Below are 26,803 nucleotides of genomic sequence, written 5' to 3'. Positions count from 1 at the left end.
TTGTGTAACCTTAAGCCTACTTGCATGCCCAGCAGCAAGAATAAAAAGCATTATTAATTTTATTTTGCTAATGAGCTACTATAAAATCACAAGACTTTAACTGGTCTCACCACTATCTCAATTCTCTTCCCATCTGACTTAGTTTCCTTCTAGCTTGAGAATCTTTAATATGATTTTACAACACAAGGAGAAAAATCTTTGCCAAGTAAAGAGTTCTTTTCATAGAACAAAATCTTTGCCAAAATGTTTAGTCTACCAATTTCATCTCTTACCACAACCCCTTAATCTTCTATGGCATCTAAAGGGAACAAATTATACTCTCCAGAACCCTGCCATTTCAGGTATTTGTGCCTCTTGCATTGCTTGTGCCCAGGATGATATTCCTTTCTCAGTCTTCTTGTTGTCACTCAAGTCATTTTTCTCCTCATCCTTTAGGAAGTAATCTGGGCTGGCAAGATAGCTCATTTAGACAGTGCACTTGCTTTGTCATCCACACAACATACGTTTAAGCCCAGCCATACCATAATGAAGATAATAATAGCCTCAGGGTTATAGGGCCTTTCTCTCTGATTTTCTAACTGGAAAATAATATAAATAAATAAGTAAATAGCTGGCCAAGAGCAGTGAACCCCTGGTGATGAGGGGGGGGAAGTAGGTTTTTTTTTAAGTAAAGTATATATATAATTCTTTCTCTTTTGTATGTATGGCCTGTTCCGAACTGAATGAATGATGTGTACATGAAAGCATAAAGTAAATTATTTCTACAATATAGCTAAAGAAGCTAGGGCACATAAATAATACAATACATTTACACTGAGAAAAAGGACAAAATGAAGACATTCTGAATTTAATTACTATATTTCATTCATTCCAAATTCACCTGTTTATGCAAGACTTGAGAACTATAAAAAGAAGGACAGTTTTTCTAGTAATGGAAGTCAAAATTAACCTAAAGTGAGGTGTAAGGAAATCATTACAGTGTACTGATAGTACAAACATGTTGTAAAGGGACAAGAATTGCAAGAGGGGATAAGGGACAGGAGTAAGAACCAGCTCCATCAGACAGATGCTCACACAAGAGTTAACTGGAGTTGTGAAAGGGAAGTGCCGGCAGGATGTGAAAATGTGTAAGGCAGAAAACATCACTGGATGGATGGGATGAAACCATAGGTGACCACAATGAAGAGGAAAACGGGTGGTTTCTTGAGAGCCTCGGGGTCCACACCAAGGTTTTTGAGCTTTCTGTTGCAATCCTGGAAGTCCTCCCAGTAGTGATTCCCAGTCCCTCACTATCGTTAGAGGTGCTTGAAACAGCAGTTGTTCCTGGGCCTGAGAGCAAGCCTGAATCCCTACCTCCAGAGGATTATTCAGAATCTGTCTGAGGAGTAATGAGTGCCCCAAATGCCATCAGGCTGTAGAGTTTGAGAGCTGCTGTCTAAAAGCTTTACCCAGGGCAGTGGATTTTTACGTCTTACATATGTTTATTCACCCACAATGCTGGAGAGTCATGAATACTGAACTGGTGGGACGCAGAAGTCATCCAGATGAGGGAAATGTATGTGATAGCATTGAGAAGGCAGAGGTGGGCAGGAAGGGTGAAAGAATGTGCATGTTACCCTTTCATTTCTCAAAGCGCTGTGCTTTGTGTTTGCTCTTCAGACACTGAATGTGTAATGGCAGACTCTAAGCTTAATGCTTTTGTACTCTACCAATATTAATTTGACTGACTGACACGTAAAATTGCATATTTATAGTAAACCTACTGAAGTGAAGATTACTAAAATAATGACTGCCACATATTAAGCTGCCTATGTTATGGTCACTGTGTTTGGTTATGTCATAACAAAAGAGGGAATATCATATATCAATGCCAAGTAAAATTTATTATTAAGGATAGTGAGATATCTCAGTATTAGAGCACAGAATTTGTATGTGCGAGACAGCAGGCTCAACTTGATTGGTTGCCCTCTCTCTCTCTCTCTCTCTCTCTCTGTCTCTCATAAAAATAAATTTTTGAGGACCTACATGGGTTAGCTGTTATATGGAAAACTGGGAAATGTTATGCATGTACAAACTATTGTTTTACTATCAACTGTAAGCCATTAATCCCCCAATAAAGAAGTTAAAATAAATAAACATGTTTTAAATATTTAATATCAACATTAGGTAGACAGGCACGACACTGGGTATTTGAGAATATGTAATAACAGCATTAGATAAAATAAAGAGTCCACCGAGTGCTTTAGGAGATAATGTCATTTCCACAAAGTTCTATGAAGTTCTGTTACGGAAAAGAGAGTTCACTAATGCCAATAAAGGAAAATTAAACCTGTTTGATAAAGAAATTGCTAAAGCGGAAAGAGTAGCTTGAAGAATAAAGACAAGAGTGAGGAGACCGGGTTGACTTTTAAGGTCTTTCCTGAGATATCAACCACACGTGCTCCTTTCAGCACCCCCAAGTCTGACCAGGTTTCTGTATCTTTCCTGGAGGTGTGCTGGCAGATGGTACACATTCCTGGACAACTGAAAGGTTATCTGGTGCCTGGGACCACGATATCTGAATGTGACCGTGTGCCAGTCTCTTATCACCTCTCAGCACTGCTTGCCGATTGTGTCACTGCAGCAAACACTGTACCTAATAGCAAATCACAGTCAGAGAGACGATGAAGAAAAACAAAGGAAACAATAAAAGCACATGGGAAGAACTGAACTGAAAGAAAGCAAAGAAATAATCCTCATCAGGTCCTGTAGATTAATTCTAATTTCTGGCATCACCAAGTCCTGCATATGCCTGTGAATCTGACAGTGGGTTCTATTGTCTTAACAAATAAACTATCGTCACAACAAAATACAGACAACCAGCAAAATCGTGAAGGTGGGGTTATTTATTTTTTTTAGCTAAATGTATAGAGAGATTGTAGTGTTCATCATCAATGTGTTTGATGCTGTAGTTTGTCGTGCTAAAATTAGCTAAAGGAAAATGATCGAAAACACCCATCCAATTCCAACACTCTCTTGGCTTAATTATAATATGCATATGTAGAGCAAACTAACTAAGTCAAAGTATCTCATGCAAGCTATCTGGTCCTCAACAGGAATGCCAGTGAGCCTACCCTGTCACCTTGATTCAGAACATCTAAAATGTGTGCTCACAAACTCACCTTCAGGTTACCATGGAGAAAGATTAAATCTAATTCAGCAAATATTTGGGAAGTGTCTATTATGTGCAAGGCATGTGGGGAAAAAAATAACTTCTGTACTTAGGACTATAATATAAAACATACTTGAAAAAAGCCAGATAAAAGAAAAGCTTAGTTTTAAGTTATATACAGATAAAATGGCCTCAAATTTTTGTATCATACTCAATGGTCAATGCAAAATACAGCTACATAAATGCATTTATTTGAAAGGCTGGTAGGGAAGGTATATAATTATACTGTAAGCTTTAAATTTATTTTTATTTAATATTTATTTATTTCCCCTTTTGTTGCCCTTGCTTTTTATTGTTGTTGTGGTTATTATTGTTGCTGTTATTGATGTCATCATTGTTGGACAGGACAGAGAGAAATGGAGAGAGGAGGGGAAACAAAGAGGAGGAGAGAAAGACAAACACCTGCAGACCTGCTTCACTGCCCGTGAAGCGACTCCCCTACAGGTGGGGAGCCGGGGGCTCGAACCGGGATCCTTATGCCTGTCCTTGCGCTTTAATGCCACGTGTGCTTAACCCGCTGTGCTACTGCCCGACTCCCAGCTTTAAATTTATTATAACGATCTATTTTCCATACAGACTAAAATATAAGCTTAGTTATCCCAAATACTAAATAAGGAACCTGACTGAAAACATTACAGAAAGGCAACAATAGAAGAATTACTGAACAGTCTGCTCATCATTGAAAGTGAATCTGTAGCAATCACGTGAAAAGTCACCAGGCAAACTATGCTTCAAGTGAAAACCCAAGGAAAATGGCTAGAAAATACCGATATAAAAATACAACCTCAATGTTAATTGTTTCAAGTATTAGGGAAAAAAGGAAAGGAGGTAGAAAGGGAGTAGTGTGGAGGGATGCAGAAAAACTAAAGCTGAGAAAAATATGACTGGGATGGATGTCTGGTGCCCTCTGCTGTTGTCTTGCTGGTACTGACACTAACAGATTTTACTGCACACCATTCCGTGAAGCTTAGTTAGGGTTAGATGATATATATTTGACTTTGGACAGAGTAGGATTTTCGGATTAAGTGTGAGTGACTTTAGGCTTGATATTGTTTCACTAGCACATGCCCACCACTCACTCTACAGGCCTTACTATGAATCAGATACCTTCCCTGACATCCATTTTTCTACCTTCCACCATAAAGGGGAAAAAAGTCACCTAGCTCAGAGAGACATCAGAAACCAATAGCAGACAACACAAACTGTACTCCTGTCACTTAACAGAGATGATAAAGCCCAGCTTGTTTGATCTCAAACTCACAGGCTAAAGACACATGTGAAAGTGTTTAAACCAACTGGAAAATAAAGCTACCTTCTGCTAGCCTCATAGATATTCAAAAACTCTTTTAACGCCTCTGTGAAAGAATGGAAACCAGGTGAAGTCCTGGGAAGCTGACTCTATGAGGAACAAAGAAGGTAAATGAGTAAAGATGACAAAGATGAAATGGAGAAAACTCTGTTCTGCCTTGTCCGCCTTGGTGAGTGATCTCTGCTTGGAGAAATATTCAAACTCAAGTAGGTTCTAACTTCACCACTCTCCCCTCCCCCATTCCCTAGCAGAAGGCAGCTTTATTTTCCAGTTGGTTTAAACACTTTCACATGTGTCTTTAACCTGTGAGTTTGAACTCAGAATAATATGCCTCTTTTGCTCTCAGGTAGTGCTAGGGATTGAACCCAGGGCCTCTTGCATGCAAGACCGGCTCTCTGGATTGAACACCCCACATCTGAGCCCACCCCCTCCCCAGCCTCTGCTAATCGTCTGTTTGCAAGTGAAAGGTGAAGTGTGAGCAGCTTCACGTGGCACACATGCGCCAGTCCCTTTACCCAGCCCTGCCTGTCTCTCCACTGGCACTCAGTACATCCAACCGCATGGTATTGTATTTTCCACCTCCCTCTTCTCATCTGCTCCTCTTCCTCCCAGGACACATCCCTTAGCTGACTATATTCTACTCACTCTCAAAAGTTTCCTCCTCTGAGAAGGCAACCCTGGTCCCCTCAAACAAGTCTAGGCTTCAGCAATACTGTCTTCATTGCTCGGCCATCTCACTCGCTGCCCTGCATGGTTTGTATCTGTTTCTATTTCCTGAGGGTAAATATCATGTCTTATTCATTTTGGCTCTCCAGGGCCTCACGCAGTACCTAGGAGTCAATAAATGTTTACTGAACTAGGCTGATTCAATTATTTTCTAACATGGGCTATAAAAGTCACGAAGTTTGAAAATCTTTGTGTGGTCTAATAAAAGAGCAGATTTTTCAAGTATATTAGCAAAGAAGAAAAGGTATCTTACCCAAAGTACCAAGATATCAGTTTTAGTCAAAAAGCTTTGTACTTCCATCAGAAATACCTCACAATACCTTCAAGTTCCCACACCACAACCAAGTACAAAGGATCTGACACAAAAGGCTAGAAGACCTGCTGCTGAGGAGGTCACAGCACTTAATCTGTCTAGAATTCCTATTTCCTCAGCAGTGTTCCCTTTGATTTATCAGGTAAGATGGAGAAAGGAATCTCTCCACTGCAATACCTCACATGCGCTACACTATGTTTAAATCTCTTTGGGTACAGTAGAGCTTGTTGATGCATTTCCAAGAAAAAATAATAATAAAACTTACAAGTTTACAACCATCTAGAACACGATTACTTTTTCTGAGTTCAGAATAATATGATGAATTGTGTTTCACATATGCTATGTGAATCTTATTCATAAATCTAATGTACACCTATTACCGGAAAGCCATAGAGCCTGATAGTGGGCTCTCTGGAGCCCAGGGATTTGCTCAGTTTCAAGAAAGGGAGTTCCCTTGTACGTATCCTTATTTGATGGTGTTATTCAAGTGATTACTACAAATTTAGTTATGTCTCACTTAAAGTCCCTTACAAAATGAAGAGACCACAAAACCTTGTTATTATCAGGAGTAAAAATAAATAAATAAGAATTAATATATTTAGTTAAGTATGAAATTAGTTGAGAATTTAGTTTGACCCCTGTGGGGTCCTGCACATGATGATTTCAACTCAGGGTCATTTTTCTCAGTCAGCAAGAGAGACAGAGACCAATGGAAGTAGAGAGACACTGTCAGGTAACTGTGAGGAGCCTCACAAAGTACCCTGCATTCCTGATAATTCCTACGTAGTCATTGTTTTGCCTGAGAGATCCCCACCCATTCCATTCCTTTGATCTATCTTCTTTCTACCTTTATTACCCTCCCTGCCTGCAGGGTAATATTAGTCCTACCAGTTAAAACCCTCACAACAGTTGCTAATGAAGTTCCTACCTTTCCAGCCCACTTTTGCCTTTCTCCACCCCCTTCCTAGCCATTTATGTTTCCAAATTGCCACTTCCAGGTCTACCATTTAAAAGCTTTGGCTCTCTGATCAATAAAGACATTGCATTGTCTCGCCACAAGCTTGGTTCATGAGTCATCTCTCTCCCTCGCGTCACTGAGTGAGCAGTAGCGCAGGCTGGCTCCGGTCATGTTTTCTCTAACCCAGAGAGTACACGCCCGGGAAGAGGCACCCCCACGTCATCTCAGCATCTGGCGCCCAACGTGGGGCCTACCCCACCTCGGCTCCACACAAGCGGCAGACGTACGAAGACACCCCAACCCCAGATAAGTATACAGCTGCTTGGCTCTCTGCAGGCTTGCGTTTACAAAGGCACTGTGGTTCTTTTACTCCTTCTTCTTATTTTCCTGAGACCTCTCTGTCATGGGCAAGCCCCACCCCAGATTCATGCAGCTCAAAAGTCTTTTCAACAGCTGCAAGACTCTGAGTATCAGGTATCTCTGTAAGAGGAAGGGAAGGGAAGCAGTGAGGTGTCTGACAGATTTCACAGGAGCGTTCCAAAATAGCTGACCAATATGTACTGGAGGAACTCAGCAGGCTGATCTGAAACCAGCCGCTGACCCTGAGAAAGGTTTTACCCTTCACAGCAAGTAAATGCAATAGTCCGCAGTTAGAAAGAATGGAGTGGTTGGCACAGCACAGTAGAAGCACACTGGTAGCAATGATGTGGGACGGCTCCTTCCAAGTAAAGGTCCCTAAATGAGAAGCAATTGCTAAGGATGCAATAAAATTTGCATTGAAAAATAAAATGAGAGAGATAGTTGGTGCTGGAAAATGACCAAAAACTAGTCACCATATTTTTTATAATTTATTTATTATTTATTTATTCATTTATTTCTCTTGGATAGAGGCAGAGAGAAATTGAGAGGAAAGGGGGGAAGGGAGAGGAAGAGAGAGAAGCTAAGAAAGAGAAAGGAAGGAAGGAGAGAAAACACCTGAAATAAGCCTTCAGTGCACCTGAAGCTTCTGCCCTACAGAAACAGGAAGCTTGACAGGAACTGGGAGCTGGAACCCTGGCCCTTGCTCATGGCAACACACACAGCTCTAGTCACCATATTTTGAACCAACAGAAAGTAATAATCAGTAAGCTTTCTTAGAAATGCAACCTAAGCTACTTGTTTCAAGAAAATCCAGGGAGACAGGAGCCAGAGAGACAGGGGCCAGGTCGTGGCACACCTGGTTGAGCACACACATTACAGTGTCCAAGGAACCAGGTTCAAGCCCCCAATACCCACCTGCAGGGGGAAAGCTTCACAAGTGGTGAAGCAGGGCTGCAGGTGTCTCTCTGTCTCTCTCCTCTATCTTCCCCTCCCCTCTCAATTTCTCTTTGTCACTATTCAGTAAATAAATAAAATTTTAAAAAAAGAAAAAAAGAAAATCCAGGGAGACAAAAACATTTCACATAAAAAGTGAGTGGCAGTGAAGTCCTCAGGTCAAGTTATAGTAAAAAAAAAAAAAAAAGTAAACCAGAAAAGAATAGATAGTGATAAAAACAGACCCAACATACTATTCTAAAACAAGCTAAGGGGGCAGGAGAAGATAGTATACTGGCCATTCAAAGAGACTCTCATTCCTGAGGCTCTTAAGTAATGGGTTCAATCCCCAGCATCACCATAAGACAGAGCTGAGCCGTGCTCTGGTAAAACAAATCAATTTATATAAATAAATTTTTTAAAAGACCCTGTAAAACAAACTAAAGAACTTTTTTTTTAAAAAATTAATTTTTTTAAAATAAATTTTATTTATAAAATGGAAATATTGGCAAGACTATTGGATAAGAAGGGTACATTTCCACACAATTCCCACCCCCAGAACACTGTATCTAATCCTCTCCCTTGATAGCTTCCCGATAAGAACTTTTTTTTAAAAAATGATAGGCAGGGGAGTCAGGCAGCAGTGCAGTGGATTAAGTGCATGTGGCACAAAACGCAAGGACTAGTGGAAGGATCCTGGTTCAAGCCCCCAGCTCCCCTGCTGCAGGGGTGTCGCTTCACAAGTGGTGAAGCAGGTCTGCGGGTGTCCACTCAATAAAAGTTTAGGGGGCAAGTAGTAGTTCACCCGATTAAGCACACATAGTACTGAGCACAAGGACCTGAACAAGGATCTCGGTTCGAGCCCCGGGGTCCCCACCTGCAGTGGAGATGCTTCACAGAGGGTGAAGCAGGTCTGCAGGTATCTATCTTTCTCTCTCCTTATATAACTCCCCCTTCTCTCTCAAATTTCTCTGACCTACACAATAAAATGGAAAATATGGCCCCCAGGAGCAATGGATTCATATTGTCAGCACCAAACCTCAGCAATAACCCTGGAGGCAAAAAAAAAAAAAAATTTAGCCCTTCTTGGGTTGAAAGGCAACTCACCTGGATAGCGTGATCCCCACCTGCAGGGGGAAAGCTTCACGAGTGGCGAAGCAGGGCAGCAGGTGTCTCTGTGTCTCTCTCCCTATCACCCGCTTCCCTCCAGTTTCTAGCTGTCTCCAATAAATAAAGCTAACAAAAAAAAAAAATTAGGCTTGGAACGGTGACATTCCAGTGATGACAGAAGAAAGTTTAATCTCTCCTATAGTCACATTTACTCCTCAGTTTTCTTTTATCATTATTATTACTTATGGAAACTGCTGTATAATATTGAATTAGTTTCAGGGGTACAACATAATGACTTGCTATTGCTAAAGATTAAAGAATCAGCATACTAGAGTCTTGTCTATCAACATCCACAGTTATGAAATTTTTGTGATGATTTTTTATTTTATTTTATTGGGGTGTTCATCGTTTACAGCAGTCTTGAACACATAAGCACAGCCTCTCATCACCCCTTGATTGTCTAGAAGATACAACAGAACCCGCGTGTCCTTTCATCACAGTCCATTCTCTCCATCCCCAGAGTCCTTTGCTTTGGTGCAAGATGCTACCTCCAGTCCAGCCCAAATTTCATCTTATATTTTTTCTTACTGCTCTTTTTTTCCTCAGGTTCCACCTATAAGTAAGATCATTCGGTCCTACGCTTTCTCTTTCTAGCTTATCTCTCTCTTAACACGATGCCTTCAAGTTCTGAACACATGATTGCAGAGGAGAAGACCTTATCGTTTTAACAGCTGTATAGTACTCCATTGTGTATATATGTACCATAAGTTCTTTAGCCATTCACCTGTCATTGGGGTATCTGGGTTGCTTTCAAGTTTCATCTATAACAAACTGTGCTTCTATGAACACTAGTGTACATAGGTATTTTCAGATTGGTGGTTTTTCTTTTCTCTGAATAAATCCCTAGGAAAGGGATTGCTGGGTCATAAGCTAGGTCCACTTCCAGAGTTTTTTTTTTTTAATGGTTGCATATTTTAATAGTTACTGAGAAAAAATAAAATATTTGCTCATAGCTATAAGCCCACTTCTACAACCTAACCCCTCAGCTTGAAAACTCAAAAGTTTCATAGTGATAACCCTTTTTGTTAAAGAGAAGTAAGAGAACTCTCCCAACCAGTCAAAACCTATACATACATTTCCAGAGTTCTAATGACTCTCCAGACTGTCTTCCAGAGAGGCTGGACCAACTGCCATTCCCAACAGCAACGTAGGAGAGTCCCTTTTCCCCTCAGCCTCTCCAACAGTTGGATTTCTGTCTTTTCTCATGTCTGACTTTTCTCACAGGTGTACAGTGGAATCTCATTGCTTTTTTTTTTTTTATTTGCATTTCCCTGATCACCAGTGAATTTGAGAACTTGATAAAATACAAATAGTATTTCCTCTCCTAGAAACTTCCCAATACACAATTTAGTACGAGAAACTATAGTACCCATGCTGCCCATGACATCTACCTTACTAAGTTAATAGATGGAAGCTTCTACCTTTGAACTTCCTCAACCATCTTCATTTTCTGAAGACACAGGAAAGGCTCTTTCATTTTATTATAGACAAAGATGTTCTAATGTGATGTTTGCGTCCTAGTAACCATTCAGAACAACCAAAGACGGACTGGACTGTACATATACTTATAAATATTTAATAAATGTATAACTGAAATATACATATCTCCTATTAAAATAGTCATGACAGCCATGGATAGAATGTTAAACAACTTTAATTGATTCTTCAAAGGTCAAACATATCATGAGATATTTTTCAGGTCAAACACAATCCACCAGACAAGGCCTGGGCTCCTGTGTTTCCCATCACTGGCTTTGTTCTTGTCTATTCCTTACACTGCCCTTTTCACAGTGAATCACAAAGTCAATCCAATCAGTAGGGAAAAAAATTTTACATAGTGAATTTTACAAGCAAAAGGCACAGAATTTGTTCTCGGTAGGTTATATTTGACGTCTAAATTCCGTGTGCTCACATAGTTACACAGAATACCAAACTACTGACCTTTGCAAATATAGCTCATTCATTCCCCCCCCCTCCACCCAGCTTTTGACTAATTAGACAACAGAGAGAAAAGTTAGATAAAAAAAGATTAATCACCCTGGTCATTTTTCAATATCTTCACCTCAGCATAAATAGGATAATTCTGGTTGGAAAAAAACAACAATGACCAAGATGTGAAAGTACCACAAGAAGATCACACATGCTCGTACTAAGAAAAGAATTTCCTAACAGAAAGACATTTCTAGCTTCACTAATAAAATCCCACTGGCTCAAGATACTTCCCAAGATTTTCTTATCAAAAGCCAACCACTGGACGGGCCAGGTGGTGGTGCACCTGGTTGAGTGCACATGTTATAGCAAGCAAGGACTGGTATCCACCACCACCACCCTACCACCACCCTGCCCCCACCTGCAGGGGAGGAAGCTTCACGAGTGGTGAAGCAGGGCTGCAGGTATGTCTCAGACCTTCTCTATCACCTCCTTCCCTCTCGATTTCTGGCTGACTCTACCCAGTAAATAAAGATAATTCTTAAAATTAAAAAATAAAAGAAGAGGAAGAAGAACCAGTGACTGGCAAATACATTACAAGAAAACAGACACAGTGCTCTATTCAGAAGAGCTTCTCAACATAGTCATTCAAGCATTCACCACAAGTTATCTATGGCCTCCTATATTCCATCTTCTTACTCCTATCCAATATACTATTTATGGCAAGTATTATGAGAAATAAAATAAGAAGATGGGGGCCTGGGAGCTGGCTCAACAGGTCCCTACTTCTGTCTCTTCCCTGCCACAACCTGAAAGCACCATATACAACACCATGGGGAGTACCATTAATGGTGGAGGGGTACTTTGATGTCTATTTCTTCCCCCCTCCACATCTCCTTCTCCCCCTCTCCAGGGAAGTAGTTCAGAAGTATTCCTACCTAGGGAATGTTGGGTTCATGATCCAGCAAAATGGATTCTAACCCCTCTCCCACCCTCCCTCCCTTTCTCTCTCTGACTCTGTCAAGGGATTGTACCAACTCTCTTCCTTTTAACAGGCTATCACAGTCTAGTTATCTCTTCCATGAAAAAAAATTTTTTTTTCACAATATTTGTCTCCCAGTTTCATCATTACAGACTGCAAGGAAATAATTTCTAGCAAATCAGAACACTACATTTCTTTTTGGTTTTTTAATTTTATTTATTTATTACTGGATAGAGACAGAGAGAAATTGAGAGGGGAGAGGGTGTTAGAGACAGAGAGACACCTGTAGCCCTGCTTCACCACTCGTGAAGCTTTCCCCCTGCAGGTGGGAACCTGGGGTTTGAACCTGGGTCCTTGTGCACTGCAATGTGTGCGCTCAACCAGGTGTGCCACTGTCTGGCCTAGAACTCTACATTTTAGTTCTCCACAAGTCCTCTTACATTAATCCAGCAAATTATCCTCTTACATTAATCCAGCAAATAATCTGCTACCAACGAAAATCTGACTATGAACAAAATGTCTGCTGAACTCCTGAACAAAGTATAAATGCTGCTCTTAACCCAAAGGCCAGTTTTTACTCTTTCTTTTTTCTTCTCCAAAGGCAAATTTCTTCCACACACTCTGTTTCCACTTCATTTCATAGTCAGTTCTAGTTCACTGTACTGATTTCTGACTCAACTCAACTGAAACAGCTCTCTTAATGATCACCGATGGCTTCCCTGATTAGCAACTCCAAACACTCATTTTATTCCCCAAGTCTTAATATGACTTCACTTCTCTGATCAACTGTCAAGCTTTACTTCCTTCATAAAGATTTTTTTTCAATTATATGTGTGACCTAGGCCACTGGAGGTTAGTTGCCCAAGGTCACCCTCAGGCAGCCAGTTTCACAGATGAGATTTGAATACAGATAAGCCTGTTGCCAGAACCTGGGCTCTTAGCCACTCCTTTGAACTGCTTTGCAAAAATGAAGCAAAGGCTTCATTCCATGGGGGAACTATATCCACAACTTAATATTAATAACACCATCCTCTGATGCAGAGGGCAGTAAACTATGACCCATGTACCAAATCCAGCCCATCACCAATTCTTATAACTAAAGTTTTACTGGAAGTCAGTAACACTAATTTGCTTACACACAGTCTATGACTGCATTCATAGTGTAACAGCCAAGCTGAGTCACTGAAATAGAAACTGTATAATCTGCAAAGCACAAAATTCTTACTGTCTAGCCCTTTAGAGGAAATGCTTGCTAATCACTGTTCGGACAAATTGTGAGGTACATTATTTACAAATATAATGGCAATAATAACCAACTCATCTATTTGCCATTAGAAGTAAAGAAGAGGGCAGGAGTAGATAACATAATAGTTCTGCAAAAAGGGTCCCATGCCTGAGGTTCCAAAGTCGCAGGTTCAATCCCCTGTTCCACCATAAACCTGAGCTGAGAAGTGCTCTGGTAATATGTGCATATCTAGAAAAATCAAAAGATAGCAGTCATACAAACATATGAAATGTAATCCAATTCAGGCTCCACAATAGCAGCTGTGAGGAGAGGGGAAATTCCACTCCTAATCAACCATCACATCACTCCTCTCTTAGATGCTCTGCTCTCCCTAGAAGCTCTTGATGGGAAACACCTCAATAGTAGAACTTAGGACTTGTATGAATAAAGCCCAGTGATTCCTGGTCTCAACTCTGCTGTCTCTCTCTTGCTCAACCTCTTGCTCTTGTTCTCTCGAGGGGGAGAGAAAGATAAAACACCTGCAGACCTAATTCACCACTTGTGAAGCAAACCCGCTGCAGGTGGAGCGCCGGGGGCTCGAACCAGGATCCTTGCACCAGTCCTTGCACTTTGCATTATATGCACTTAACCTGTTGTGCTGCCACCCACCCACCCCCTTTGTCTCTTAAAGAGACTCTTATTCCTATCAACCTAAAGGCCTACTCCACTGTTTCTCCAGCATTCTCCCATCAGCTAGACTTGCTTAGATATCCAAAACCATCTTATATGAACCAACTTTTCCTGTGCTCATTTGTGCAGCCCTGTTTATTCAAGCAACACAGTGGCTCGTCTACATTCCCAATGCCTCATCGGATTCAAGTCTCCATAAGCGCATAATTCATTCTCTGCGTCGATAAGTCTGAGTCCCAGATACAAATGTCAGACATGGAAAAATATTTCTTAAACATAAATCTCTGAGGAGTTAGATAGCTCACCGTTTTTTTTGTTTTGTTTTTTGCCATGCACACAACCCAGTTTTGAGCTCCAAGCATACCACATGGGAGTATTCCAGCAGAGAGGGATGTTTTGGTGAAATGGTGTGTGTGTGTGTGTGTGTGTGTGTGTGTGTGTGTGTGTGTGTGTGTGTGTGTGTGTGTGTGTGTGTGTGTGTGTGTGTAAGTCTGAAAAAAGTCAGTCATCCCAGAGTGTTGAAGTCCCAGCAGCAGCAGCACCAACAATGTCAGTAACAGTCTCCTTTGGGCAGGACAGCCTGCCAGGCGGGGCACAGGCCTTGCTATGCCCAGCAGAGCACCTTGAAAGGTGTTATGGCACCAGACGAAGCTTGGGTGCAGTGATATAACTCCCTTTACCACTTTATCTTTCCTTCCTTCCTTCCTTCCATCTTTTCTTTCTTCCTCCCTTTCTTTCTTTTTCACTTTCTTTCTTTCTTTCTTTCTTTCTCTCTTCCTTTCTTTCTGTGCCTGCACTGCAAATCCACTACTCCTGGTGGCCATTTTTTCAATTTTTTTTCTTCTGGATAAGACAGAGAGGAATTGAGAGGAAGGGAAGATAGATTGGGAGAAAGACAGACACCTGTAGACCTGCTTCACAGCTTGTGAAGCGACCTGCAGGTAGGAAGCTAGGGGCTCGAACCAGGATTCCTCCTCAGGTCCTTGCCCTTCACACTATGTGTACTTAACCCAGTGCACCACCATCCGACCCCCTCTCACTTTATCTTTCTATCTGCATGAAAAACTGCTGCCAGAATCACTGAAGCCACGCATGTTCAAGAGCCTGGCTCTGCAAAAATAAACAAACAAACTCAAAATCTCATAGTGACAACTGATGCAGAAGGCACTGGAAAAACTCAAGGAATAGAAATTACCTTGCCAGGCTTGCTTGGGGTCCTGGGTTGGATCCCCTGTGACAGTCAGCATCAGCATTGCTCTGTGGTGGTGGTGGTGGGGGGGGGTTGGTGTCTTTTCTGTTCTCTCATTTCTTTCTTTCTGTCTGTCTGGCTTCTATTATTATTATTATTATTATTATTATTATTATTATTATTATTAATTGGAATAGAGACAGCCATAAGTTGAAAGGAAAGGAGACACAGAGAGGCAGAGAGACAGAGACACCTGCAGCACTGCTGCACCACATGTGAAGCTTCCCCCCTGCAGGCGAGGACTGGGGGCTTGAACCTGGATCCTTGCACATGGTGATGTGTGCACTCAACTAGGTGCACCACCACCCAACCCCTCTCTCATTTCTTTAACCTCCACAAGGATATAGAATGGAAAGATGAGCCCAGGAAAGTTGATCAGTATTATCACAGATGTATGAGGTCCACAGTTTACTCCCCAAAGTTAAATTAAAAATACCACATGATGGGCTGGGAAGTGGCTCGCTTGGTAGAGTGAATTCATTGCCATGCACAAGGACCCAGGCCCAAGCCACCAGCCACCACATGGGAGTGTCTGCAGGGAGGAAGCAGGGCAGCACCACATGGGAGTGTCTGCAGGGAGGAAGCAGGGCAGCACCACATGGGAGTGTCTGCAGGGAGGAAGCAGGGCAGCACCACATGGGAGTGTCTGCAGGGAGGAAGCAGGGCAGCACCACATGGGAGTGTCTGCAGGGAGGAAGCAGGGCAGCAGGGTCGCAATGTTTTGTTTTTTTTTTAATTTTTTTAAAATTATCTTTATTTATTTATTTATTGGATAGAGACAGCCAGAAATTGAGAGAGAAGGGGTGCTAAAGAGGAAGAGAGTTAGAGAGACACCTGCAACACTGTTTCACCACTAGTGAAGCTTCTCCCTAGCAGGTGGAGACTGGGGGCTTGAACTTGGGTCCTTGTGCACTGTAACATGTGCGCTCAACCAGGTATGCCACCAACCGGCGCCGGTTGCAATGTTTTTCCTTCTTTCTCTCTCTCACCCGCTCATCCCCATCAAAATTAAAACAATAAAAAATATTTTTCAATGGTTACTGAAAACAGTGGGGTCATGCAGGGTCTGAGTCCCAACAATAACCCTGATGACAAAAATAAATAAATAAAATTTTTTTCAATGCCGCAAGTAAAGCAAATTGCTTTAGAGACGTTGTGAAAAGGAAGGTATGAACACAAAAGAGGCAACACGAGAACTAACTCTGGGGCAGGGGAGATAGCATCATGGCCATGCAAAAAGACTCTCATGCCTGAAGCTTCTAAGTTCCAGGTTCAAGCCCCCGTCCCAACATAAGCCAGAGCTAAGCAGTCCTGGCGGGGCGGGGGGGGGGGGGGGGGGGGCGGGGGGGAACACACCTAATTCTGTCAAGGGAGCGAGGGAGTTGAGAGTTGAAGATATCTTTAGAGTTCTCACAGAGGAGAGAGACTAAAGGCACAAGAGCAGGGAAAAGAAAAATACAGGAGATAAGGTCTCTACCATTACTCAGCCTTTGTTCTACAAAGCAGCAGTTATAACCCAGAGGCAACTGTGCCCCTTAGAGCATTTGTCAATGTCTGTAAATACTTCCGACTATCATGACTGAGGAGAATGGGCATTACTCGCAAGGAGTAAGCAGAGGAAAAATGCTTCTCAGCATTCTACAATACAAAGAATTATCCAGGGGTGGGAACGCATGTCAGGGGAGCCAGGCAGTGGTGTACCCAGTTAAGCACATATATTGCCAAGTGCAAGGACCTGGGTTCAGAGCCAGGTGATGGCACACCTGGTTTGAGTGCACGTTACAGTGTGCAAGGACCCAGGTTCAAGCGCCTGTCCCCACCTGCAGGGGGAAAGCCTTGCAAGTGGTGAAGCAGAGCTGCAGGTATCTCTCTGCCTCTCTCCTTCTCTATCACCACATACCCCCTCTCAATTTCTGGCTGTCTCTATCCAATAAATAAAAATAATAAAAATTTAAGGAAAAAAAAAAAGACCCAAGTTCAAGACCTCACATACCATCTCATCTGTAGGGGATCCACTTCTCGAGCGGTAAAGCAGGTCTGCAGATATCTCTCTCTTCCTCTCTCTGTCTCCCCATCCTCTCTCAATTCCTCTCTGTCCTACCTAATAAAAAAAGATTTTTTTATCAACATTGCTGTGGTCACAACCCTGATCTAGAGGCATAAAGAACTAAGTGAGAAAGCACAGTGGAGAAACTTCAGGATGTGCTAGAACACTGACAGTACAGACAAGGAAAGGAGGGGATTATGGGGACAAGCAGTGCACCTGGTTAAGTGCTCACATTACAGTGCGTTAAGAACCAGGGTTCAACCCCGGGTCCCCCACTGTAGTAGTAAAGCTTTGTGAGTGGTGAAGCAGGGCTGCAGGTGTCTCTGTCTCTCTCCCTCTCAATTTCTGCCTCTATCCAATAATAAAGTTAAAAAAAATTTTAAAGGAGGGGAATAATAGATTATGTTTAGATACCCATCTTTCCCCAAACCTAACGGGAAGGTTAATGTGTTAAACCGAGCTCAGCTGGTTAGTGAGCCTGCCTTTTCAAGCACAAGTCCAGCCCACACCACACTGAAGGAAGCGTCAGTGCTGTGGTATCGTTCCCTCTCTCCCTCTGTCTCTCTGTTTCTCTCTTTCCATCTGAAAATTCAGCTCACGGCAGTGAAACCCCGGTGACAAGAACAATAAAGAGAGGGCAAAAGTGATGAATAAGTGCTCCAGATCTAAAGGCCCTTGAACAGGGATAAATTTGATTGTCAGGTTAAGATAATCAGCTGTGAGGGAATGGAGAAATCATGGGCAAAGTGGCTGAAGCAGTTACTGGTTATCAGCACTTTCTGTTACACATCATCCAATTCAACAAATATTTATTGCACCGCTGCTACAAGCTGTCATGGGGAAAACACTGAGATGAATAAATCAGAATCCTTGCCTGCAATGACGCTGGATTTCAGCAGAGAGAATTAGACAGGCACATAAATTATCATACTGAAAGGGAAAATAAGATGCAAAGCATAAGAGAAATATACAGGGGCTCAAATACACATATCTTGTAAACACTCAACACTGTAATAGAGGAGAATTCTGCTTAATATCCTCTTGATCGTCAAGTGAAAGAAAGTCACCGGGCATCAAATTCTCTGTGTTCGCAAACCAGTGTGTATCTGGCATAATTAATAGAAATTAGCAACATAAAATATTTATAACTTTCAAACAGCCCAACTTCAACACTAGTCACTCAGACCATGGTTTAAAGCAGCCCCCACAGAGATTCTATTTTCCATTGAGAGAGCCATGAAAGAACACTCGATCCAAGATCCTAGAATAAGTTCTGTACTACTGAGAAAAGTTAGTTATGTTGAATTCCTTTCTTTTTCTTTTCTCTCTTTCTTTTTTTTTTTTTTTAAATCTTTCGGCAGATTTTATTTCTACCGAGGTTAGAATGCCACCCAGAGGACAACTCTTCAAATATTTCCCTCAGAAGAAGCCTCAAATTCAACATTAGAAGATATTTAGAGAAGTCCCTAATGGTCCAGCCAGCATACATTTTTCATAAAGTGATTATCCTCCTGCAGTCTCAGCTTCCTAAGCCTTTTCCCCCTCTTCTATAATTGTTTTCCTTGTAGGCCAGGCAACAATTACCATTGCTACAAGACTGAGCAGGTTCACAAGCAATATATTTTACAATACATAAGTGTAGTGTCTCTGATATCTGGCGCTTTTATCACTAATTGCAACTATAAAAAGCGCTATTAAAACAAGGACAAACAAGATTGTAAAATTCGCATAATGGACTGTGACCACTCACAAGACCCATTCATAAATGTTACTGTAACACTTTTTTTTTTCATTAATGGTTCAGTTACATAATCATCTTTCCAACTTTTTATTTCTAAAGGACACCAACCAAAAAAAAAAAAGAGCACTCTTTGGAAATTTTTTGTATGAATATGTTATTTTGCAAATGTGATAAAAATTAAAATAATATAGGACATTAAACACTGCATTGTGGACTAAGGAATACTTAATTCCTAGGGACATCTACAGTACTTTCTGAAGGAAATAGCAGACATGCCAAATGCATATTAAGTACTAATACCTACTCATACTGTAAGTGTGGAAGAAGCATGAGAAAGAAAAAAAAAAAAAAAAGAAAGAAAGATTCTGTAGCTATAGACTATGAAATGCAGTATGACAAAGCCAATAAAACAACTGCATCTGGGGGGAAAGACAGAATGATCAGCTGTTACTGCCAGTTACTGTAAGATATGGGTCAGTGAAAATGCCCACAGTTTTCATGCCACCAGCACTCAACTAATTCATGGGCAAATTTCTAAATTTGGAGGAGGATCTTTCAACCTTTCACTATTTATACATGCTCTAACCATTCAAAATAATAATAATCAAGAACAACAGAAAGAAAATGTAATTATTTGTGCTACCTACTAATAATTCAAACATATATGTAGATGCAACAAGGTATTTTAGGTAGTAAGATAGATGAAATACTGAATTTGGCACTAGAATTCATTTGTCTGTTAGAAATGACAAAATTAGTTCTAGTAATACCACAACCAAATACTGATTAACCTCTACAAAACTAAAGACAAATAAGTATCCAATTAGTGAACTAGAATTTTTTTCTTTTGTTTTGTAGGATAATCTGTAAACTGTAGCAGTAGCTGATGTCTTCGTTTTAAGTATCTTTATGAAAAGTATGACTGAACTCAGGTATCACAGAAAATGCTGGCACTGTGTATTTTCACCTCACCCATTCTCAAATATCTCCTTAAATCTTTATAATGGATTAAAATCAAAACGTACCTGTAAAAGCAAATGATATACCACAGTTAGGAACATGTTAATGATACCAAAAATTATTTTTTCTCCTAGAGGTACTAGCTAGTGTTCAATCTTTCAACAAGAAAAGTAAAAAAAAGAGAGAGAGATTGTACATAAAACGTTTGCTTGAATTTGAGAAGCTAGAGTTACTTAATTCAGTAGGAATCATTTTTAAATATTTTGACTAAGACAATTGACTTTTGGTGGTTAGGGGATAAAGTTCAATAGAAGTATACCAAGCTTTCATGGCCGAGGTCCTAAATTCAATCCCCAGAAATAAACAAAAGCCAGAGCTGAGCAGTACATTGGTTTGTCTCTCTCTCATTAAAATAACTAAATAAATTTTTTTATTTTAATTTAAGATTGAAAAGGAGCAGCTTGCTTTTTTAAAGTCCCAAATACTTGAAATACTTTAAAACTATGGTAGATAAAACTTAAATAGAAAGCTAAAGCTGGCCTGGGTAAGATAGCTCAGGACTTACAGCTGTGAGGTCTCAGCTTCAGTTCCAGGCACTGCATATGCTAGAGCTGAGAGATGCTGGAATGCCTGCTTCTCTTTGTAATAATAATAATAATAATAAGTCTTTGTAAGAATTTGGCAGCTAGGGCTGGAGAGAGAGAGAGATCAGCAGGCAGGGTACTTACTGCCTTGCCATTCAAGCCGCCCAGGTCCGAGCCCTGTCACCCTATGGAGGGACTAGAGCACTGGAGGAAATTACGGTGCTATGAGGCCTTTCCTTCTCTGTCTCTATCTGAATGGAGAGAGAGAGAGAGAAGCAGCTCATAGCAGTGACATCATGCATGCAAGAGGCCCCGGTTCTGGAGGCATTAAACATATATATCCTTGCCTTTAGGTTTCTGATTACTAAACAATTTGTTATGCTATATATCTTAATGCTTTTCAGCCACCAAGTTGCAAGTACTACCATGACGCCAAACTGACTTCCCTGGACAGATGACCTCATCAATGAGTCCTGGAACCCCACCTCCCCAGAGTCTTACCCCACAAGGGAAAGATAGAAACAGGCTGGGGGTATGGACCGACCTGCCAACACCTATATCCAGTGCAGAAGCAATTACAAAAGCCAGACTTCCCACTTTCTGTACCCCAGAAAGATCTCTGGATGATACTTCCAGAGGAATAAAGAATAAGGAAGCCTCCAATGGAGGGGAAAGGATGTGGTACTCTGGTGATGGGAACTGTATGGGATTGGAATTGTACCCCTCTTATCCCACAGTCTTGTCGATCATTACTAAATCACCAATAAAAAAACAACATTAAAAAAGGGAGTTGGTGTATTGCACTAAAATAAAAGACTCTGGGGAGGGGGGTGTACAGGTCCTGGAAAAGGATGACCGAGGACCTAGTAGGGGTTGTATTGTTATGTGGAAAACTGAGAAATGTTATGCATGTACAAACTTTACTCTCGACTATAAAACATATATGGGGGGAGGGACTTGGTAGGGCATTTGGTCGTGGACATGCTACACACAGCAGCAGAGGTGAGGAACTATATACCTTAAATCCATAGAGTGTTGTGAACCATTATATTTTATTATCTTTATTTATCTATTGGATAGAGACAGCCAGAAATCAAGAGGGTAGTGGGAGACAAGAGGGAGAGAGACAGAGAGGGAGAAGGACAGAAAGACACCTGCAGCACTGCTTTACCACTTGCAAAGCTTCCTCCTTGCAGTTGGGAACCCGGAGCTTGAACCCAGGTCCTTGCACATTGTAACATGTGCACTCAACATTGTAACATGTGCACTCAACATTGTAACATGTGCACTCAACCAAGTGTGCCACCACCCGGCCTTTGTTGTAAACCATTATTAATTCAGAAGTCAGAATTTTTTTTTTTAATCCCATGACTTCTTTATTTTTTTAATTTAATTTAACTTTTTTTCATCACTCCCATCATCTGTGTCCCCATCCCCACGCCCGTAGATAATGACTATTGTTCTCCCAGGTCTTGAAAACAGGTAGACTTTTTTTTTCACACTTGTATATTCAATTGTCTGTATTCTGCGTATGAGTGAAACCATTCTGTGGTTGTCCTTCCCTCCTTACTTGCTTCACCGAGTATCATCTTCTCCAGTTCCATCCGCTTTATCCCAGAGGACACAATATTATCCCTTTTAAGGCCGCATAATAATCGGTTGAGTATACGTCCCATAACTTTTCTATCCAGTCATCTGTCGAGGGCATTTTGGTTGTTTCCAAGTTTTTGATATTGTGAGTAAATCAGCTAGAAATGTACATGTATCGGTTCGCAGAATGTGTTTTTCACCAGTGTCACCTCCCCAAAATTATTCCGAGACACAATAAAGCAGTGATATTAAATGAGAACTACACAAATGAGCCCACATGCAAAACTTACTTTGTCAGATGCCTCTGAGGCCAAGAGGTTAGTTGCAAGGGTTTGGAGCTTATGATGGGCCATGTTTTTCAGAGCGGCAAGGCTCCGTCTTGTCATCGCTTGCTTTAGGTTGACTGCTGGATGACTGAGGGAGTCCACTGCAGCAGGAACAGCTTCATCGCAAGCGTTCAGAATCTCCACTGCCGTTATCCCCATCACACAACGATCCAGTGCACCTGGGACACACAGAGTCACAGGTATTACACATCACTCAACAGTGCATAGGGCTTTTGAAGAAAAGAAAATTCATGGACCTTTTGGACATAGGAAAATGTTTAATCAGAGCCTCTGAGAAACATTTTCTTGCACTTCTTTCGTCTGATGATCTGCCACAGAGCACAATCACTTCCCTGCCAGTAAGGTGCTACAATGTCCCAGTAAAGGTCAAATCAGCAGTCAGGGAACCTGGGAGATTGCAGGTCATCCCGGGCTCTCTGCCTCCCTGGCCATTGGCAGTGGAGACCAGGGCAGCCCCTGAGAGTCCTAGGGGGGCCCTAGTGATGAGGGTGAAATGCATGGAGAGGAAGGAAGCACACAACCAGCTCTGGGAGAAGCCTCATGGACAACTCATTTATTGGGAGATACAAGCAAAGCAGGTAGATATATATCCAAAAGGTTTGAGAGAGGCTAAGATAATCATTAAGCCATACACACAATGCAGAGTTAAATCTTGACCTGTCCGGTGTTTGATCTTAGCTGGGAAGTTACCATACAGGATCCGGTCATGAGCTCACTATGCACAGGTAGGCCTTTTTCTCTAAGGGTGGATTACAAGCACCTCCAGGCAAGGGGGAGAGAAAGGGGCCAGGAAGAACAAAGCCAGGATATTTGCGGTGGGTTTCAAGTTGGCCATACACAGTCAGTAATTCATGGCTCTTGTTCAAATGGAATGGGGGAGCATGTACAGGAAGGTACCCCATCCAGAAAAGCCCGTCCATTTGAAGTTCACAAGGTCAGGAGGACCAGCCTACTGCCCCTCAGAGAGGGGGGCTCCAGGTCAACCCGCTCAGACGCTCATGGAAATAATGGCTTGGATTACCCAGACAGTGGGCCCTTACCCCACAGGAAATGGAGCAGCTCTGGAGCACAGGACTGAATGAGATCCCAGTTTTGCTCCCCACATCACATATGCCAAAGGGACACTCTAGTTCATTTTCTTTCTCTCTCATTAGTAACATTTTTAATGTTAAAAAAATAATGGAGGGTAGATAGCATAATGGTTATGCAAACAGACTCTCATGCCTGAGACTCTATAAAGTCCCAGGTTCCACCCTCCACAACACCATAAGCCAGGGCTGAGCAGTGCTCTGGTAGAATAAATAAAAATAACATAAAGTCAAGGTCAGAACCATGATTTCAACAACTCTCCTCCCCCAGGTATTTTCCGTTTTTTAAAAAATCTTTTTTAGTTATTTTAATTTTATTTACTTATTATTGGATAGAGACAGAGAGAAATTGAGAGGGGTGGTTGAGATAGAGAGGGATAAAGACAGAGAGACACCTGCAGCCCTGCTTCACCACTGCAGGTGGGGACCAGGGGCTTGACCTAGGTCCTTGTGCACTGTAATGTGTGCGCTTTCTCAGATATGCCACCACTGGCCCCGGTTTTTTCACTTTCTTACTACATCCAACATGGGTTCCTTGATCTTGATCACTCCACAGCATGATTATATGTCTTTTTATTTCCTTCTTTCTTTTTTTTTTTTTTTTATTTGCTTACTTATTTTATGAAGGGGAGAAAGAGACCAAAGAAAAAGCACCACCCACTTCTTCTACCATATGCAGTGCCGAGAATGACGGAACCTGGTAATATTATGTTTGCATCTCCCTGTGGCCTACACACATGCTCTCACCTTGGCCCACAAACATCAACCTCTTCTTTTTGTTTTTCCCTTTTGTTGCCCTTGTTGTTTTATTGTTGTAGTTACAGGTGTCGTCGTTGTTGGATAGGACAGAGAGAAATGGAGAGAGGAGGGGAAGACACAGAGGGGGAGAGAAAGACAGACAGACACCTGCAGACCTGCTTCACCGCTTGTGAAGTGACCCCCCTGCAGGTGGGGAGCCGGGGGCTCGGACCGGGATCCTTCACCAGCCCTTGTGCTTTATGCCACGCGCTTAACCCGCTGTGCTACTGCCCGACTTCCAAACATCAACTTCCCTGACTTCAACTTTCTCTGTGTTGGATATCAGTCCTTAACAACAACCACAAAAAACCTACATTTTGTTAACTTTTGAATCCTTTTACTTAAGTATTCCCAAAGCTTCCCTTTGTCTAGGAAAACATCACAAAACATGAAAGAAACATAACCTCTCATTTTGTCTGCATTTTTCAGAGTCTTTATCTTACACCCAAGTAACGACTATTTCAACTCTGTCTCCATCCACCCCTCTCTATTACCCATTTCCCTCTCGATTTCTAATTGTCTTTATCCATTAAATAAATAAAGATAATAAGATAAAATATAAAGATTTTACCAAGAAAAGTACCTCTTTTTTTCTTAACCCTCTCAATCTTAATTTAACTTCCCTATACTATTTTTACTCCAATCTTTACTACACAAAGTACTGAAGGAAAAAGGTATTAAATTCATGAAGAATACATTTGCTATTAAAGTATTTTACTAATAATGAAAGACTGAACTGAAGCACCACCTCCTGGCTATCTGACCATTTAGTAACAAGACAAAACTATCAATTTGGGAGTCGGGCTGTAGCACAGTGGGTTAAGCGCATGTGGCGCAAAGCACAAGGACCAGCGTAAGGATCCCAGTTCGAGCCCCGGCTCCCCACCTGCAGGGGAGTCGTTTCACAAGCGGTGAAGCAGGTCTGTAGGTGTCTATCTTTCTCTCCCTCTCTCTGTCTTCCTCCTCCTCTCTCCATTTCTTTCTGTCCTATCCAACAATGACGACAACAATAATAACTACAAGAATAAAACAACAAGGGCAACAAAAGGGAATAAATAAATAAAATAAATATTAAAAAAATTTAAAAACTATCAATTTAGGGTTTGAAGAGATGGCTCAGTCTTAGACTATTGGCCCTGCATGCACTAGGCTCTGGGTTTGACCCCTGGCACCACTGGAGGGAAACAACTCCACGAATGGGAATGAGGTTCTCTCTTGTTCTCTTCTTGAACAAGCACACACATGCTGCTCTGGTTCAAATTTTGTTATAAAAAGGTCAACTTAAATAAATAAAAAAAGGTTTAAAAATCAGTCTTTAGCGGTGCAAAGCACAAGGACCGGCATAAGGATCCCAGTTCAAGCCCCTGGCTCCCCACCTGCAGGGGGGTCGCTTCACAGGCGATGAGGTGTCTTTCTCTCCTCCTCTCTCCATTTCTCTCTGTCCTATCCAACAACATCGACATGAATAAAAACAACAGTAATAACTACAACAAAAAAAATTAGTCTTTAGCAAGAATAATGCATATGCCAGGACTGCACGTGTATGAAAAATAAAATTCTTCAGGAGCGGGTAGAGAGCATAACGGCTATGCAAAGAGACTCTCATGCCTGAAGCTTCAAAGTCCCAGGTTCAATCCCCCACACCACCATAAGCCAGAGCTAAGCAGTACTCTGGTATAAATAAATAAATAAATAAATAAATTTCTTTGATACACAATTTTTGAGTATCCACTCTATGTTTTCAAAAGACATAAACAAACACCAGTTTATAATCCTCTACAATATTTCATTAGATGTGTTTTAAAAAATATAGTCGGTTGTACATCTATGAAATAAATGCAAAACCAGAAATAAATTCAGCAAACTTTGAGAGGCAGAAAAGAAACAGGAATAGCTATGAGAACAAAATTAATTGACAACCTAACTACCAGTAATATTTAGTAAGCAGTGTTTGCATTTCCACTTGTATAATAACACCTAATAATTCTACCAGTAGGGATAGGTGTCTGATGTGAGAACCTTTTTTGTTATATAGCAAGAATGATGAAAAAATGGGCAGATGAGAATGTTAGTCAGGTTTAGAGAAGGTTAGATAAGAACAACACTCTGCAGTATCAGTTATTAATTAAAGCATGCCACGGCTTCCTTCCCAAAGAGGACTTCTGACCCTGACAAATACTGCAAGTTTACTGGAACATAAAAAAGTGAAGAATGAGCTGGTTGATCCCAGAAGCAAATAAACAGCTTCAGGTAGTGGCAGACACCATGCAGGCCAGCAACTTGCCTTTAAAAGATTCCTATGCTGGAGTCAAGAGGTCCATTTGCTCAAATATTATTGCTAGTTGACTAAATTCTAAATATTCAGTGATATAAAAGAATAATCATTATTATCACCTCTATATCCCTTTAATTTCCTATTTTATAGCATAGGAAAATGAACATAGCATTATCTAAAAGTCAAAAAAAATTTTCCAGATCACTGTCTGTCAAAATTTTGAATTATTAGTTTCAACTTCATTTCATTAGGAAATAAACATCGAAAAAAAAAAAAAGTAACTACCCATTTGAAGGAAGAACTAAAAGAAAACACTGC

General features: G+C 41.2%; 1 protein-coding gene across 4 annotated transcripts in view; it reads right to left on the bottom strand.

The window, feature by feature from the left end:
* Positions 1–26,803, bottom strand: part of WDR7 (WD repeat domain 7) — a 421,542-nt gene that overhangs the window by 307,494 nt on the left and 87,245 nt on the right. For all 4 annotated transcript variants that reach the window (XM_060173931.1, XM_060173933.1, XM_060173934.1 and 1 more), the window contains exon 14: positions 22,268–22,482. In XM_060173931.1, the coding sequence (XP_060029914.1) occupies positions 22,268–22,482 (215 nt within the window). The remainder of the gene's footprint in view (positions 1–22,267; positions 22,483–26,803) is intronic.

The sequence above is a fragment of the Erinaceus europaeus genome, chromosome 15, assembly GCF_950295315.1.
Source record: "Erinaceus europaeus chromosome 15, mEriEur2.1, whole genome shotgun sequence".
Classification (NCBI taxonomy): domain Eukaryota; kingdom Metazoa; phylum Chordata; class Mammalia; order Eulipotyphla; family Erinaceidae; genus Erinaceus; species Erinaceus europaeus.
The sequence above is the reverse complement of the archived record's forward strand: the minus strand, read 5'-3'. Positions and strand labels throughout refer to the sequence as shown.